General features: G+C 38.1%; 1 protein-coding gene and 1 long non-coding RNA gene across 3 annotated transcripts in view; one reads left to right on the forward strand and one right to left on the reverse strand.

The window, feature by feature from the left end:
• Positions 1–1,899: 1,899 nt before the first annotated feature.
• On the reverse strand, positions 1,900–5,429 carry LOC139032401 (uncharacterized). Its single transcript, XR_011484930.1, has 2 exons — positions 5,117–5,429; positions 1,900–4,556 (listed from the first exon to the last, which is right to left on the reverse strand). It is a non-coding gene; the product is annotated as an uncharacterized lncRNA (long non-coding RNA).
• A 73-nt stretch (positions 5,430–5,502) lies between these two features.
• PTBP3 (polypyrimidine tract binding protein 3) overlaps positions 5,503–18,286 on the forward strand; it is an 84,607-nt gene continuing 71,823 nt past the window's right edge. For both annotated transcript variants that reach the window (XM_020901966.2, XM_070459277.1), the window contains exons 1-2: positions 5,503–5,674; positions 8,583–8,616. In XM_020901966.2, the coding sequence (XP_020757625.2) occupies positions 5,667–5,674; positions 8,583–8,616 (42 nt within the window). In that variant the 5' untranslated portion in view covers positions 5,503–5,666. The remainder of the gene's footprint in view (positions 5,675–8,582; positions 8,617–18,286) is intronic.

Raw genomic sequence — 18,286 nt, forward strand, 5'->3', positions numbered from 1 at the left:
GGAAGAAAGTGAAAGTGAAAGTCACTCAGTTGTGTCCCCCTCTTCACAACCCCATGGACTGTATAGTCCACAGAATTCTCCAGGCTGCAGTGGGTATAGTCCATGGAATTCTCCAGGCTGAAGTGGATCCCCTTCTCCAGGGGATCTTCCCAACGCAGGGATTGAACCCAGGTTTTCCACATTGCAGGCGGATTCTTTACCACCTGAGCCAGTAGGGAAGCCCATCAAGGAAGAGGGAACAGTCAACTACTGCTGATGGTTTGATTGAGATGGGGTCTGAGAACTGCCCATTACATTGATTCTAGAAAAATCAAAGACTCAAAGTAAGACATAGCCTAAATAATTACCTAAATTTCAAAGATGAAGAAAAACTCTTCCAAGGATCAGTCTTTTCCATCATAGTTTTATGATGCTGAAGGAAAGTAGGGCTATAGTTCTAGAGCTCCTGGGGACTGACTCAGTAGTTCTTCATCTACTGAAGTTTTACCTAGATAATAGAATATATAAAGACTCAGGAAACCAAGATTCCCTCTAAAAAAAAAAATCTTGAAAATTTACTCTACTAACTGAAAGATGAATAAAAAACACAACACTGTCAATTATTTCTAAATAAGTGTGACTATTATTTTTTTTTTTAAATTTATTTGGCTGCACTGCATCCTCACTGCAGCATGCCAACCCTTCGCTGTCCTCATGGGGGATCTAGTTTCCTTACCAGGGATTGAATGCAGACCCCCTGGTTGGGAACCCAGAGTCTCAGGGTAGACAGTAGACTGTACCAGTTTTAAGGACAAAAGTTCAGTACCTAAGGGCAATGATTCTTAAAAGAGGGTAGTGATGATCGCTCCAACTGTTCTCTGGCCTTGTCTCAGACTCATGCCTAAATCTCAAAGGACTTTCTCAGAATAAAAATGGAAAGGTCTGTTTTGTTAAAAATTCTGAGTGACACTGGGACCTCGGTGATACAGTATGACAAGAGGAAAATTATTCTTGAAAATCCACTGCAACTTTGACATGGGCTGGCAACTGTCCCTGCAGGACAGGGACTGAAGACAGCACCTTCAGTGCAAACGCTCAAGTCCTCTGAACTGGTCTCACTGGGAACTCCACATGGAAATGACTACATCAGGGCCAGGGACAGCCTGAGGGAAATGGACATAACTCACGACGGCAGAGAGGTCAGTATGTCGGAAACACTTTCAAGTCTCTTCCTTGAACAGTTGGGAAGGACTTTGAAGGAAGGCTCATCATTCAACAGATGGGGCAGAGTCTGTCAGACTCAGTGTGTGTCAGCTATTATAACCGAGTCTGACTACCAAGATGACAGCACCTGAAAAATATGAATTACACACCTCTACATTTTCCTTCAGCCTCTTAAGTTTGTTATTGCATAACTAATGAACAAATAACACGTAAAGGAACACTTTGCAATTTGTTTTATTTTTGAAATAATTATCGATTCACAAGTCTTTTTTTTTTTTTATTAGATTCACAATAAGTTTTAAAAGAAGTGCAAAGAGGTCCCAGAAACTCTTCACCCAGTTTCTACTAATGGTAACATCTTAATAATTGTACCAAAATCAGGAAATTGACATTAGTACAATCCATAGATCTCACTCAGATTTTACTAGTTTTACATGCACTTGTGTGTATCTAAAGTTCAATGCAATTTTATCACGTGTAGATTTGTATAGTCAACCCCACAATCAAGACTTGCACCATCACCACAAACATCCCCCTGCTATACTCCCTTATAGTCACACCCATCTCCTTCTCTTTCTGTATCTTCCATCACCACCACCCTGCCTTCCCCCTTCCTAACCCCTGACAACCACTAATCTGTTGTCTATCTCGGTAATTTTGTCATTTTGAGACTGTTATATAAATGGAATAATCCGGTTTGTAGCCTTTTAAGTTTAGCTTTATTTCACTCAGTATAATTTCATGTGTTTGTATTTTAGTGTATCAGTTCAGTTCAGTTGCTCAGTCATGTCTGACTCTTTGTGACCCCATGAACCGCAGCAAGCCAGGCCTCCCAGTCCATCACCAACTCCTGGAGTTTACCCAAACTCATGTCCATTGAGCCAGTGATGCCATCCAACCATCTCATCCTCTGTCGTCCCCTTCTCCTCCTGCCTTCAGTCTTTCCCAGCATCAGGGTCTTTTCAAATGAGTCAGCTCTTCCCATCAGGTGGCCAAAATATTGGAGTTTCAGCTTCAATATCCATCCTTTCAATGAACACCCAGGACTGATTTCCTTGTGTATATATGTTAGCAGTTATGACTCTGTATTTGTCAGGGAATAAAATGATATTAAAATGTCTCCTAGATTCATCGAATGGCTGGTCTTATTTCTGACTTACACTGGGATTTTTTTATTTTTCTATCTTCAGTAATCTTACCTATAAACATGAACAGGGTAATGTGTATGTGTGCTAAGTTGCTTCAGTCATGTCAGACTCCGTGACCCCATGGACCGTAGATTGCTAAGCTCTTGTCCATGGGATTCTTCAGGCAAGAGTACTGGAGAGGATTGCCAGGCCCTCCTCCAGGGGATCTTCCCCACCCAGGCATCGAATCCACGCCTCTTATTTATGTCTCCTGTAATGAGAGGCCCTTTCTTTACCACTAGCCCCACCTGGGAAGGCCAGTAGGGTAATGATGTTGGTTAAATGTTAACTACCACTGCATATTGCAATGTTTTAAGGCAAATGTTCAAAGGTTACATTTTGTTCAAACATCATAATGGAGGGAGCAGGGAGTGTCTCATCAGATGAAGGTGTTTCAGGGGAATTTCTTACAATAAAAATTAGAATAAAAACAAAAGAAGGTAAAGTGTTAGAAAATTTAAACTAAATTATTTTAACTGTCTTTACTTTTCAAAAGTATAGAGCAATTAGCAAATAAAGACTGTTTATTGATGAAGATCCTCTTCCTCATCAGGAAGCCAGTATACAGAACATATAGCTCTTTATGCCAAGGCAGGTCACGTGAGTGATTATCTGATAGTTCCAGAAACTCAGAAACTTGTGGTGACATTATAGAAGGCCACAGCTTTCTAATGCCATATGGATTATAGGAATAGCTAGTATTCTAAAAGTGGTCATAGAAGAACTAAATTCCACTCTATTTATTGTTTTTGAATCAGAGAAACTCACAAAACGTATGGCGCTCAATCCATGAAAAATCTTTTAAACTTATGACCAAGAGGCAGGGGAGAGGGCAGGGTTACACCTTGTGTTCTGTCCTGAGCTGTATTCTTACTATCTAGGCTTCTGTTATAAAACTGGATATGAGTGTTTTAGGAAATGCATACAGTTCTGTTCATTTCAGTCAGGTACACTTTAATACTGGAGCCCTTTCAGAGTTATCATTAGTACTACGGTCAGTGAGTTTGAGACAGACTTCACATTCATTTTTTAATACTGAAATTTGTTAGCTATCATAAGGTATTGGCTAAGAGAAATACAACTTTTAAAAGTATCAATTGGTTCAGCTTTTGGGAATCATTTTGTCAATATTTACGAAATCTGAGAATGATTATGCCTTTTGTCCTGCAATTCTGCTTCTAGGAATCTATTCCTTGATATAATCATATACAAGCAAAGATGCTCATACATATATGATGTTCTTCGAAGTACTGTTAATTATTTTGAATAATTAGAAAAAATGTAAATTTCCACTAATTTGGAAAAGGTTAAATAAAATTATGGCACATGAAAATATGAAATAATAGGCAGTATTAAAAAGAATTAAGTAGACAAAAAGTACTGACATGAAAAAAATCTCTAGGATTTTTAAGTGAAAAAAGCAAAAAATGGTGAGGTTCTTAGAAGTATGCATGCACAATTGTTAAGTGGCTATCATGGGCAGGGGGTAGCTTGTGAAGAAAAACAATAACTTTTTATATTTAATATTGTTTTGAATTTTCCAAAATGAGCATATATGTATATTATTACTTGTACAGCTTAACAAAAATTGAGGCAATTTTATCAACAGAATACACCCCTCAAACAACAGGAAGGCCTCAGCAGCTACTTATCTTGCTGGTATTTTTAATACCCACCTGGCAATGTAGGGTGGCAATGTTTACAACTGCAGCTTAATATTTAGATTTAACATAAGAAACAAAGTATATTTGACCTTTTGAAAAGTGGGATTTAGGTTAGATACAGTATTTTAAGAATGATCTTTCTTAATAAGATACTTGAGCTATTCAAAAACTGTGTTTTGCCAACAAACAAATAAAAAACTAAGGGAGGAATGCATGCAACCGTCAAGACTGGAACCTGATTTTCTTGGTTAGCCCTGCAGTGCTTGTCAAATAGTAAACAACAAATACTGACTGAATGATGGGTGAATCGACAGTTTAAATCCTTTCAGTAGCACCCACTTTTTAAAAAGCAGGATAAAAAAAAGATAGTAGCAAGGATAGACGACGGAGCTTCTAGTTACTGGCTTTTCGAATGAGGCTGAGAAGGAGCTGTCCCCTCTTTCTACCCAGGAAGTTAAGAATTTGGTGGAGGACAGTGTTCAGTGGCTCACGGCTTGGCGATCTGTGAATCGAAAAATCATTCAATTTCAGAACCAAACAGAATATGAGGGGAAAAAACAGAGTTGCCACTAGTTATATGCTTATAATCTTGCTCAGACTAAAAGGAAAGGGTTTCAGTGGGTGTCAAACTGTCGGCAAATCACTCATGGCTAAATTTTCATCTGAAAAACGAGAATAAGCACTCTTTCATAGTTTTCTGGGGTTTTTTTAATAAGGAAAATGTGGAAACTTTTATAAAATGCTACCAATATAGTGGCCATTCCATGTAGTGCAATGAATGTTTCCTATAAATTCAATCCCAGACTGAATGAAAAGCACTCAGAGACTAAAGCTGTATATTCTCAAGTTCGGGGTAGTCTCATTCACCTCTTTCATTTTCATCCCAACCTCACCTACCGAGCCGGTGCGGGTCACCGGGCGGGCGACGGGCGCTTCCCTGGGCTGCCAGGCCGGGGGAAGACTACAGCCAGCGCCTGGCCTCGGGGCTCGGGCCGAGCCGACAGTCTCGCCCACCCGGGGCAATTTCGCGGCGGCTCTGCGGCGCTCGCGGGACACTCCTACCTACTATCCGGATCGGGTCCCCAACGTTTTTCCCACTGGTAGAGGGAGGTGTCCAACCGAGGGAGCCCCGGGGCGGAGGAGCCGGAAGGCCGGCGAAACCCGCGGGGGCGCGGGGCGGGGGGGCGGGGGGCGGCGAAGCGGGAAGCACAAGGCGCGCGCTCCCGCGAGCACAGGAGGCAGGCGGAGGGCGGGGGGCGCGCGCCGGGGCGGGGCACCCGGAGGCGGGGTCTCTAGGGCGGCCGCAGGAAGAGGGCGCCCTGGAGCCGAGCCGGAGGGCGGCTGAAGGCGGGGCCCAGGGAGGGCGTCGACGCTGAGGGGCGGGGTGAGGCGAGGCGGGGACGCGCTCGGGGGGGTGGGGAAGGCGGGGGCGCGGCGGTGGCGGGAGCGTCCCTGGTCTCCGCCCCTGTTTCCCACTCTCCACCTCCGACCGGCCGGGGCTCCGGAGAGGCGCCGCTTGCCGGTTCCCGGAGCCGCCCTGTTGCCGCCGCCTCCTTCCTCCGCTCGCGGTGAGCCCGTCAGTCCCCGCACTGTGCTCGCCTCCGTCTGGGCCATGGATGGGTAAGTGCTCGGCGGCGCGGCGGTCACCGGGCTGCGCTCGTCCTCTTTCCCGCAGCTCTCGGCCGGACGCGCCGGAGCTGGGAAGCCGGGCGCGGCGCCGGCGACCAGAGGAGCGGCCCCGGCAGGGCCCGACGGCGGGGCTTCCGGGCGCCTCCTTTGGGGAGCCCCGAATCGCGGAGAGGCGGTCCGCCACAGCCTCTCTTTCCCCCTCGGGGCGCCTCCCCCAGTCCTGTCGCCGCTGCACACCCTCGCCCCGGGAAGCGGCGGAAAGCCCCGTGCAGCCCCCGGGTGCCGAGGTCCGCCCTCCGCCCGAGAGTCGGTGGAGCCCGCCCGGCCTCCCGACACTTCCTCTCAGAAAATGGTGCGCGGCGCTGGGGGAGGCGGAGGCGGCGCTCGGGGCGGGCGTCCTCCCGCTCGGGGAGTTGGTGTTTACCGGTGAGGTGGGGCGAGCGCTGGAGCTTCCCCTGGCGGGGAGACGAGTGGCCGCGGAGTGGCGGACGCCGAGGGCACGCGCCGGTAAACGTCTGGGCGGCGACCGGAGCCGGGGCCCCACGCGGTCTCCGGGCTTCTGCTGGGAGCTCTGTTACGATTACGGTACACCGGGCGTCTTGACTCGGTGACCAGGGATGCGTCCGCTTACCAACCCCACCTCCGCCCCCAAGGAACTTCGTAAATTCCCTGCTCCTGTATGCAAAAAAAAAAAAGTGCGATTTTCGGGGCGTTTTGAAACGCTCTAAAAGTGAATGAAGTCTGTGGCCAAAATAAAGATTTAGGGTCATCGATGTAAATATTTCTCTGGGGACCCAGGGTCCTGGGGTGGGACCAAACCAATATTTGAATGATTAAGAAAACAACTAGATTAAGATCTTAGAGAATTAGTTGAAGGTTCTAGTATATGTCCGTCAAGGTAAAAAAAAAAACACAAAACCTCCTGCTCTCATAGAGCCTGCAGATCCACTTATTTTCATTATGCACTTGAGATTTTGGTTGGCCTGTTACTTGATTTTGATGGCAAAATTTCTGTAAACCTCTTGGTTGTAAATATATGGAACTTCCTTGTACAGTAAAATCACATATATGTTGCCATACAGTTGATTGTTGTCATGCTGTGTAAAGATCTTCTTGTGTAAAGAGATCTTCGAACGATTTTTGCCTTCATTAGATTTCATTTATCCTAGTTTTATAAATCTATAAATATATTTGAATGCAGATTGCACACTATTACAGACGTTAGACAAAGTGCAATTTTAGATTTCACTTATTGTGATGTTCTCTAAAGTTTTTTAAGATTTAATTGAAGCTGTTTTTGTTTAATTGAAGCTTCTCAGAGCATTGTTAAAAACTCATTTCACATCACCTTTTTCAACTACACTTCCTATGGGTGCAAGATTTTGCTGTCTTTATTATTTGTGTGAGTATGCCAGTATTTCAGTTGAGGAAGGCTGTAAAAGTAGTATTTCATTATGTGTAGTGAATTGTCTTTAGTGGTTTGACGTGAGACGTGGAAGCAGGCTAGCTTTTTGTATTGGAAACTTTACAGTGTTATAAAGAGGACTCTTGGATTATGCATCTTGGCTGTTAAACTCTTGGGCAACTGTGAAGTGCAAACTTACTCTTTTGGGTAGTGTTTAAGAAATTAACTTTTTCTTTCCCCTAAATGTGGTTTGAAAGCTAAGAATGAGTTTATTGGTTTAAGTATCTGAGGCAATAAGAAATATTGGAAGGTAAGTTCATTTGGGAATTCAGGTAGGAGCATGCTCTTTGCCTCCGGACCAATACTGCGGTGTACCTTACACAATCTAATTTTTTATGCACAGATGTCTGAGATATCACATCTAAATTTAAAACAAACCAAATTCGAGTTTCCAAAGCATATAAGAAAAAAAACTTTAGCCTATATCGTTATTGTTTAAAACAAATTTGTGTCATTAGACAAATATAAATTTGTTTTACTTCTATTAAGTAATGATATAGGTTATTAACAATATATAGAATTTTATTAGCACTTTCTTTTAGAAGATATCGAGACAACTTAATAGAAAACAGTTTCTTTGGGGTTAGAAGAGATGGATTTTTGTTTGGCAGAACTATATAGGGTTTTTTTTAACATCTTGATGTTAAGGGAAACTCAGTGAGTTTATGCTTTCAGGAGGGTAATTAAATTTCTACATTTCTCCATAGCCTGAAAAAAGGTCCTTTTTCATTATTTTGGATAGTTAAAAAAAAAAAAAACGAAACCTCCAGTCAACATATCTTTCTAGTTCCACCTCAGTTGCCAACTGTCCTTGTGTGTATGTGTGTGTATGTTCATTTCTTTCTGAGGTAATTTAATCACAGATTATGATGCAGTAGAACTTTTTTAAAAGCAAATCTTTGACAATTTTGATGTCTTAAGTTTGATGTTTGTAATTCTTTTAGTTCTAAGACTTTCTTAGCTATATTTTGCTGAGCTATTTGAGTGGTGGATGCAAATTTTCAAGATATTTTATATTTCTATAAAATCCACTCACTGGTTTTGTTTCATTTAAAACTTTTAAGTATGGTTACTCATGCCAGTGATTTAAAAGAATGAACTTCGGTGATTATAAGGCTTGGTTGGATTTGTTAAATAGAGGTAAATGGATAAACACACTTTCATCTTATTGAAACAATTATTTTTCTAAATACTGAAAGAGAATTTGATTTATTATTTGTTTCTTACATTGCTGTTAAAGCTTTGCTTTTACACTCTGTTGGCTAGACTGTCCCATCCATTTTTCTTTGTATTAACATTTCACAACTTGTCGCATTCTTATTTTTATTATTTATTATAATGCTTTTTCTTTTTTCTTTATCTTATTATCTCTGTCTTTTAAAAACTTGTTTCTAACTTTGTTTTCCATTTTCTCTTTTTACTTTTTCCATACAGTGTTGTTACAGATCTTATAGCAGTCGGTTTAAAGGTAGGAATCTTTTAATATCCTTCCATAAGCATTTAAAAATCTTAGTTTTAGCATTTTTTTTCCAATGGTGAAATCATCTCACCTGTTCATAAAATTACCTGTTTTAATGTATGGTTATAATATTTTGTTTTTATTTAGCTCCACCATTAGTAGACCTGTAGCTAGTTTTGGGTTTTATGTTTGTATAAAGAGTGGTTACAATATTATCTTGTTTCTATAAAATGTGAACAGTAAGTTTCACTTGAACTGTCAGTGTATTTGTTTTTGTCTTGTTTTAACAGTTACATGTGACCTTGGCTCTAATTTATTTTCCTGTCATGTCCTTCCTTTTATCTTCTCTTGGATACATTTATGAGTAATAAAATAAAAATAGCAGCTAGTTTCTTCAGTTCCTGTTATATGCAAGCTCCTTTACATATATCTCACTAATCATTAAAACATTCATTCAAATTAGGTATTAGTATTCCCATTTTAGAGATGAAAAAATAGGTTCAGAAAGTTAATGTTTAAGGCATGGTGCCTCAGAATTCAAACCCATGTCTTTGTGGTTCCAAAACCAGACTTTTTTTTTTCTTTGTTTTTACCTCACTGCCAGTAATGAGGAGGGTACTATCTACAAGATGAACAGCAGGAGAGCTGGATAATTAATTTTTTACAATAATAATTCTAAGTTATAAGTCATTTCAGTTTTATCAAAGTCGTTTCATTTATTGGATTCCGAAATATAAATCAAGTTCGTTAATATGAGACTTTTAAAATATAGATGGAAGTTCAAGATTTCTTTTAGCAATTTGGTATTTGATATACCTGAATTGAGAATCTAGTTCTAAAGGCCACTTACAGTTCAGATTACTGTAAAAAATAGAAATAGTTGATGTGAACATTGCATGTATTTTATGTAAAGCTGTTCTGCTTTCTGTCCATCATCTCTTGCTAACAATTTCAATAATTCTGCATTTGGGCTTATTAAACCTGATGGTGGTGCTCATATTCTTAAAACATCTTAAGATATAAGCATACATATAGTGAACAGCGTTTTAGATTAACGGTAGGTTGCTCAAGATTAGCGTAATTGGGAACTACTGCTTATACTGTCTTTTGAAGTTGAATGGTGTTAGCTTGCTTTAGCAAACTTTGAATATATTTTATGAGTTGAAAATAAATGGAGAAGTGGCTTTTGGTGGGATATACCTTTTTTTGGGGGGGGTAAGATACTTAGGTCAGTTTCTCATTTGGGAATGAATACTCGTAGATTAGAAACTGCAGGCTTATTTTTTGGATCCCTTTTGGTGTTTCAGTAGGGGCCTATGAAGGAAGGGATATTTAAAGTGAGCATTGCTTTGGTCTTATCAGAAATGTAATTTGTGACTCTAGAGTTCGTATGGGAAAAATGAATACATGAGACATTTAAAAAATTTACCACTTGGGAATTGAGGAGTTATGCTTGAAGGACTGTCATGCCTGTTTTGTTGTGGGGGAAATATATATCTTGATGATAAATAAAAGAAAAATTTAAATGTAGGGTGCAAGGGACTAGATTTGAATACACAATTTGGATTTCTTAACTACCTGTGTTGCAGTAAGCACTTTGGAAAGAAAGATTAAATTCTAGTCTGAAGAAAAGATGAGCTGATTAGTTGATTCACTAGGCAGTACTGGAAATGTCTGAAAAAGTATTCATTATATGAAGAACATTCTCATAAGGTTGTTCTGCTTCTTTCTTGGATTCCATCCAAGGAAGTTTAGTTACCAAGTAATAGGCCAATAAGGCTCATATTTCCTCTAAATTTTATAAAACAAAATTAGCAAATTTAAAATAAGTCCTTCAAGAATGTCTGTTACTTTTTTTTTTTCCTCTTTGAATATGACGACACAGGAAAGCGTTTTAGCCAGTGAAAGAGTGGAATTCAGGTGATGCTCCATCAGTTGCTTTCCTGGATGCAGGAAAGTAATATGGATCTTATTTTAGGGACTTGAAAATACCCTTAAATATGAAATCCATTATCTTAGAGAAAGAAAACTAAATTGTTTTTAGAGATTAAGTGACTCACTGGAGTGTGTCATGAGGGCAGGAATTTTTGATATTTCCTTCACTACTGTGTTTCCAGTGTCTGGCACATACTAAGCTCTCAGAAATGCCTTATGAATGAGTGGATGCCAGATTCTCACACTGCCAATTAGGTGGCTAACTTATACCGGAACCCAAGCCTTCTAGTTTTGCTGGTGTTTCTTCTAATAGGTATATACCATGGTGAGAGAGGATTAAGTTCATTTTTTAGATTGGGATTTTCATGAAGATGAATAAACATTTTCAGGCAGCTTACATGTGCCTTGTTTGAGATTTATTTATACCTAGTTGTGTACCCTGGATGTTCTTGCAAGATATAAATTTTTGAGCCTTGTCTAAATTAGGCAAGGAAATTAGCTTTTGGTACTTCTCAGAAAATGCTTGTTTTATTTCCATTCGTTATTTAGTATTCTGAAATGCTTTTAAAAACATCAAGAAGGGATTGCTGTTCTTAATTTTCAATTCTTTTAGATAAAGAACAAACCAGGTGATTATGAGTGATACTGAACGTGTTTCAAAACCTTTATTATACCAGATAAATCAAAGCATCACCACTGTGGGTAACATAGCTTTTTATGTGTGTACCTAAGTATATTTTAAATTTCCAGTTCATACTTTAATTATTTACTAGCCAGTTTATCTTAAGTATTTCTCACATTCCTAGATAATTTTTCGGGATACTATTATAACTGTTAAATGATTTTCTAAAATGATGATCTTGCATATCAACCATATTAGAGATTTTCTGGTTGGTCTTTCTATTTTAAAATGATTCCATGAGTGTAGAAAAACAAGTTTAGGAAGGATTATAATAGGCTTCTAATAATTGTCATTGCCTGTCACCATATAGGAAAGAACAATGCATTGTATTTAATTTTTTAAAATTTGACTCTGAATTAGAAATTAAGCTAAATTAATTTTGAAGATTGATTTTCTGTTTGCTCCACCAGAAGTTAGCAGACTACTTACAGCCTGTGGACCAAATCCAGCTTGCCACCTGTTTTTGTAAATAGTTTTAGTGGAACATAGCCATGTTCATTAGTTTGCATATTGTCTGGATACTTTGATACAATGACAGAAGGGTTATAGCCGCCACCATATGACAGCAAATTCTAAAAGGTTTACTTTCTGACCCTTTGCAGAAAAAAATTCATCTGCTACTTGCTGTACTTGAACTACAGAAAGTACTAAAGGCCTTTGCCAGGAATTTTTTTTTTTTCTTTTAAACTGAGCTGTAATTTACATACAGTAAAATGCATGGATCTTAAGGGTACAGTGCAGTAAATTTGACAAACTTATCCCCCTGTTTCCTGTTGCCCTTTTCTAGACCCAGTCGAGGCAACTCTTGATTTCTATCACCACAGATTAATTTTGCATGTTTTGAACTTCATATAAACGGAGTAAAATGTTCATGCTGTGTGTATACAGCACAAGCTTCCCTGATGGCCCAGTGGTAGACAGTCTGCCAGCCAGTGCAGGAGACTCAGATTCGATCCCTGGGTCGGGAAGATCCCTTGGAGAAGGAAATGGCAACCCACTCCAGTGTTTTTGCCTAGAAAGTCTCATTAACAAAGGAGCCTGGAGGGCTATAGTCCAAGGGGTCGCAGAAGAGTTGGACATGACTTAGTGCTAAAACGACGATATACAGCATAAGCTCTTTGATGTCTGGCTTTTACTCAGCAAAATGGATTTTTAGATTTATTGATATCTATGTTCTATGTATCAGTACGTTTTTCTTCTTTCTTAATGAGAGTATTCCAAGATATTGAATAGAGTTCCCTGGGCTGTACAGTAGTTTATCTATTTATATCTATATAGCAGTTTGTATCTGCTTATTCCAAACTCTTATTCCTCCCTCTTTTACCTTTGATAACCGTAAGTTAGTTTCCTATGTCTATGAATCTGTTTCTGTTTTGTACATAAGTTCATTTATATCATACTTAAGATTCCACATGTAAGTGATATCATATGATACTTAATGTTTCTCTTTCTGACTTTCTTCATTTAATATGGTAATCTGTAGATCCATCTGTGTTGCTGCAAATGGCATTATTTCATTCTTTTTCTAATGGCTGAGTAATATTTGTGTGTGTGTGTGTGTGTGTGTGTATCTTACAACTTCTTTATCCATTCATCTGTTGATGGGCATTTAGATTGTGCCCACATCTTGGCTGTTGTAAATAGTACTGCTAGGAACATTGCGGTACATGTATCATTTTGAAAAAGTTTCCATTTTAACTCCAGGATTATTTAGTAGCTTTAAAAGTTTAGTTGTCAAACATTAGCTATTCTTTTTTTTTATCATTTCTAATTTTATTATAGAAAACATAGTATGTTCAGTATATTTCTTTGAATTGTATTGAAACTTCTTTTATGAACTAAAGTGGGAATTGGCAGCTATTGTCTAAGGACTAAACAGGGCTCACTGCCATCTGTTTTTATACATCCTTTACTAAAATGGTCTTTATACTTCTGAGTACTTGAAAGAAATCCAATGATTAATATTTTGTAACAGGTGAAAAATAGATGAGATTCAAATCTCAGTGTCTATAAATAAAATTTTATTGAAACACAGCCATGCTCATTCATTTTCACATTGTCTGTGATTGCTTTTGTGAATTGTGACAGAGACTATTTGGCCCACAAAGTCTAAAATATCTTACTGTTTGGCCCTTTACATATAAAGTTTGCCAATCTGGCACAGTGTCTGTTTTTATAAATGTTTATTCTTAGCTGGCTGTCTGGTTCGGCATTCAGTATATCTGTTAGCTCAAGTTATTGATTGTTTTGTTTTTTCTGGTCATATTTTATGTGTTTGGTCTATTGGTTGCTAAGAGAAATGTATTAAAATTTCAGTTCAGCTGTTGATTTGTCTTTTTTTCCTTATATTTCATCAAGGCTTTCCTCTCATTAGTTTGGTTCCAGAGATTCACACATCCCTTTAGCTTCTGCAGCATCTCTGTGGTTGATTTTGGAGATGGGAGTTAACAGTTTATGCTAGCTTCAGACCTCCAACTAACTTATTACTTAATACGGGAAGTGCAAAGGCAGTGATAGTTTCAGACTTCAGACCAACTCATTCCAGTTTCGGGCTTCAGACCCACCTGTTTATTACCTACTACAGCAAGTAGAAAGCATTATAACTTAGATCTGTTATTGTGAAATTTTAGAATTCCATGGGTGAAGAGATGATTCAGAAAACTTCCAGGGAGAGGGAAAAAACAAGTCAATTTTAAAGAAATGAATGTCAGACTGGCATCTTACCAGTCATACTGTATGCTAGATGAAAATGGGACTATGTTTTCAATTTTCTTAAGAAAAATAATTTTTAACCCAGAATTCTTTACTGTCAAATGGTTCATTATGAGGATAGAATTTTTAGACATGCATGGACCCAGAAAGTTTAACTTGGTGTTTACCATCATTTAGGTAGTTATTTAAGGTTGCAGCAAAGTAATGTGAAATGAGGACACGGAAGACAGAAGTTTAGGAAAAAGTTAAGTCAACCCAGATGAAAATGAAAAGAAGGAAAAAAAAAAAATGAAAAGAAGGCTTAAGTTAATAACTGTGCAGAAGTCCTAGAAAGCAGTCATTCAAGATTGAAGCAAGAGAAAAGAGGGTTTTAGGTGGGCGATCTTAGGAAGAAAAATGAGAAGTATATAGAATAAGTGGTATCATGAAGAGTTTGGGAAAAATTTGATGATATAACAAAGAATAATAGTGTCAGAAAAATAAAGACAGTTTTAAAATGTCATGGGAAGCAAAATGAATGAATGAGTGAATAAATAAAGATGTCTAACTATGAACCAAATTAGAATATATTGTGGTGTTAAGAAATTGATAGAGTGTAATAAAGAATCCGTTTAATCTTGATTCTAAGAACAGTCTTTTTCAAGTGGTTCTAAGGTTGTGACATTAGACATATAGAGTAAAAAAACAAATTATGCCAGGATTATGTTTCCTTGTACAATATTTACATAGTAATAAAAATATAAATAGTGTTTATTGATACTCAATTTTGAGTCACCCTTTGGACAGGACAGAAACGGGCAGAACCAAGAAGGCTATTATTGTTGGAGGGCAAAGTATGACAACTGTACCAATAAAAGTAAAAATGAAACTGGCAGAGAAGGTGGGGGGGACAGATTACGAGCCCCAAAAGCTTTCTTTCAAAATGAAGAATCCAGTTTTTTTAAAAATTAGAAGAGTGAATGTATATATAACTGAATCACTTAGCTGTACACCTGAAACTGACACAACATTGTAAGCCAACTATTCTCCAATAAAATTAAAATATTTTTAAATAATAAAAAATAAAAGAATAAGATCTAACATTTCAAAATATATACAAAAAGAGATAGCGCCAAGTTGCCAAACAAACAATAAATGTATGTTTAGTATTTAAAGTTCAAAGATACTTAAGAATTAAAACTAATAGCATATAATTCAAACATTGAGAGAACAGAAAAGAGGAATTTTAGAGATAAATTCTTAAGGTTTCACATGAGAGGTCAGTCAGTTTATTTTTCAAGTTGATAACTTGTAAGTAGTAATATAAACATGTTGTCTAGTGTTGTGGTGGCAACCATTAAAATAACTGTTTAAAGACTGGGTTTGGGTGCTGAGATCTGCTTTTATCATATAAACTCTTTTGTAATATTTGTTCTAGTACACATATTTGAGAAAAGTAAAAATTAAATTCATAAATAAAAGAACAGAAGTAGTTCAACAAATTCAACTATGTACATATGGAGAGCTCTTGTTCACAGTGTTGTCCCTCTTCCTGTCTTTTCCATAAAGACAACAATTTTATTAGCTTTTTCTTTATCCTTCTAGTACCTTCCCTGGTGGCTCAGACAGTAAAGAATCTGCCTGCAATGCAGGAGACCTGGGTTCCATCCCTGGTCGGGAAGATCCCCTGGAGAAAGGAATGGCACCCCACTCCAGTATTCTTGCCTGGAGAATCCCATGGACAGAGGAGCCTGGTGGCCACAGTCCATGGGGTCTCAAAGAGTCGGACACGACTGAGTGACTAACACTGCACCAGAGACAACTATCCATATTTTATCTTCCTCTTCTAATACATTATCAATATAAATAATCTCAGATATGTAGATGACACCACCCTTATGGCAGAAAATGAAGAGGAAAGTGGAGAGGAACTGAAGAGCCTTTTGATAAAGGTGAAAGAGGAGAGTGAAAAAGGTGACTTAAAATTCAACATTCAAAAAAACTATAAGGTCATGGCATCCAGTCACATCACTTGATGGCAAATAGCTGGGGATACAGTGACAGACTTTATTTCATTATTTTTCTTTCCAAACTTTGCCTATCTATCATAGTTTTAATCTAATTATACAGAAGAAAAAACCTATGGTGTTAACTATAAGCTAATACCTTAGGTCAAACCTAATACCTAATAAAAAAGATAGTTCTAGTATCATGGGAAATAAGGAGTTTTTTTGATAGCTTCTTTTTTATGATCATAGTACCTTGATAGACTAAAATAAATATCTTATTCTTGAATTTCACATGCATTTAGGTATGATCAGAAATTTAACCATGAGCTAATTGCTTATTTTCAAAATCTTCGTTACCTGTTATTTTATTGGCTGATTCGCAGTTGTGTGGATTGCCTTTTGTCATATTAATAATCTCACTTTAAGGCTAAACAGAACCACTTCCCATCAAGTTGATAATAAAACACTTTATTTGTGGTGCTTAATTGCAGTATTCCTTTGCTTTGTTGGTCCTGTGTGTTTAATTATTCTTCAGCAGGAGAGAGCTTCAATAATTGATACTTGAGGCAGTGAAGCGGGTTGGTGTGTTGACTTACTCAGAAAGCTAACAAGTCCACAGAACAACTGTTGAACTTTTGTAAATTTACTGTGTGTTTCTAAGGAGACTGTTGAGCAAGTATTGTTCCTCCTCTACCCCCACTCCATGATGTCTTCGTTATTTGATTTGTTAAAGCCTTTTTGTTTAGTGTTAATTTGTTTACCTGTGGTACAGTCTTTTTTTCTTCCACTTTTTAACTTTTTTAACAGTTTTCTTCTGTTGATCATCTACAGTCATTCATCCAAATAAACTTTCCATCATTTATTTAGAGTCTTCATTCTGCTTCTTTTCCATTCATCTCGTAAACTATAATTTCTTACCATAGCTGGCACAGAGTGCTCTGCTTAGTTGCTCAGTCTTGTCCGACTCTTTGCGACTACACAGACTGTAGCCCACCAGGCTCCTCTGACCGTGGGGATTCTCCAGGCGAGAAGATTGGAGTAGATTGCCATGCCCTCCTCCAGAGGAACTTCCCAACCCAGGGATCGAACCCAGGTCTCCTGCATTGCAGGGCAAATTCTTCACTGTCTGAGCCACCAGGAAAGCCCCAGCAGAGTGAGGTGGAGCAAAATATGCCGCCCTAAAATAGGCCACTTTAGCATGTTGATTATTTTGAATTAAAGTTACTTAAGAAACAGATGATGCAAGCTCACTGACCCTGCTTTGTCTCCCTGAAAGCAGGAAATAAATCTTCCAAGTGAAAGTATCCTCCTTACATTAGTACAAGGAGGGTAGAAGTCATCTTTATCACCAGAGATAGGAAATTCAAGGCAGAGAAGGCTGATTAAGCCTCAGCCCCTTTGTTTTGTCAGGTCTCCGCAAATAATTGTTTTCTTTATCTAAAAGGCATAAAAACTGCATGCTTTGGTCACTTCTTGAAGTCTCATATCTTCATGAGTTCCTGTATGTATGAAATTAAATTTTGTTTTTCTCCCGTTTATCTGGTTTGTGTCAGTTTAATTTTTAGACCAGCCAAAGAACCTAGAAGAGAAGAAGGCAAACATTTACTCCCTTACAAGACACTCAGTTTTACCTAGGTCTGCATTGCTCTTCCTTGACTATAATGGAAAATTAGTTTTCTACCCTTAGGATATAAATATTAAGCATAATTTTCAGAGATACTTTTTGTTTTTTGTGAAGTAGTCTGTTAATTACAGGCAGTGATTTACCCCCTCCCCCAGGAGAAAGAATTGATGTCAAGGAAGGAATAGTTGTTTAGTGAACTGATTGTGTTTTTGTCACTTTTTACAAAGCTTACAAAGTAATATGACTCGGGATTTGAGCTTTATAATGTTTTAAAACCTTTATTTTCTATGATTTGAAAATGAATCTTTGGGAGCAAAAAAGCTTAGCTAGTAAATTTTGATAATCAGAATATTTTTTATGACCGCATTTTCAAATGTAAGCTCTTTTTGCTATCTTTATCTTTTATCATACCCGGAAATTATTAGGGTCAAAAGTTATCAGTTTTTTTAAGTGTCAAAATTATTTGAGATACACATTGTTTATTCTGTAAAATGAATGGTAACCCCATCTCTGCTATTTCCAAGTATAAAACTTTAGGATCAAATATTTTAATTTTTCTTATCGTATAATAAGACATAAAAATAGACATTCCAGCATTTCACTGGATCCTATAGGGTTTGCTTTACTTACGCATTATTTTAGGCTACTCTTTTTTTAAATTCTTGTTACTATTGGAAGATCTAGTAGAATTATCAAACTTAAATGCTTTTATTTTGAAGACTAATGTTCACCATTTCC

This window comes from Odocoileus virginianus, chromosome 31 (genome assembly GCF_023699985.2).
Source record: "Odocoileus virginianus isolate 20LAN1187 ecotype Illinois chromosome 31, Ovbor_1.2, whole genome shotgun sequence".
Lineage (NCBI taxonomy): Eukaryota > Metazoa > Chordata > Mammalia > Artiodactyla > Cervidae > Odocoileus > Odocoileus virginianus.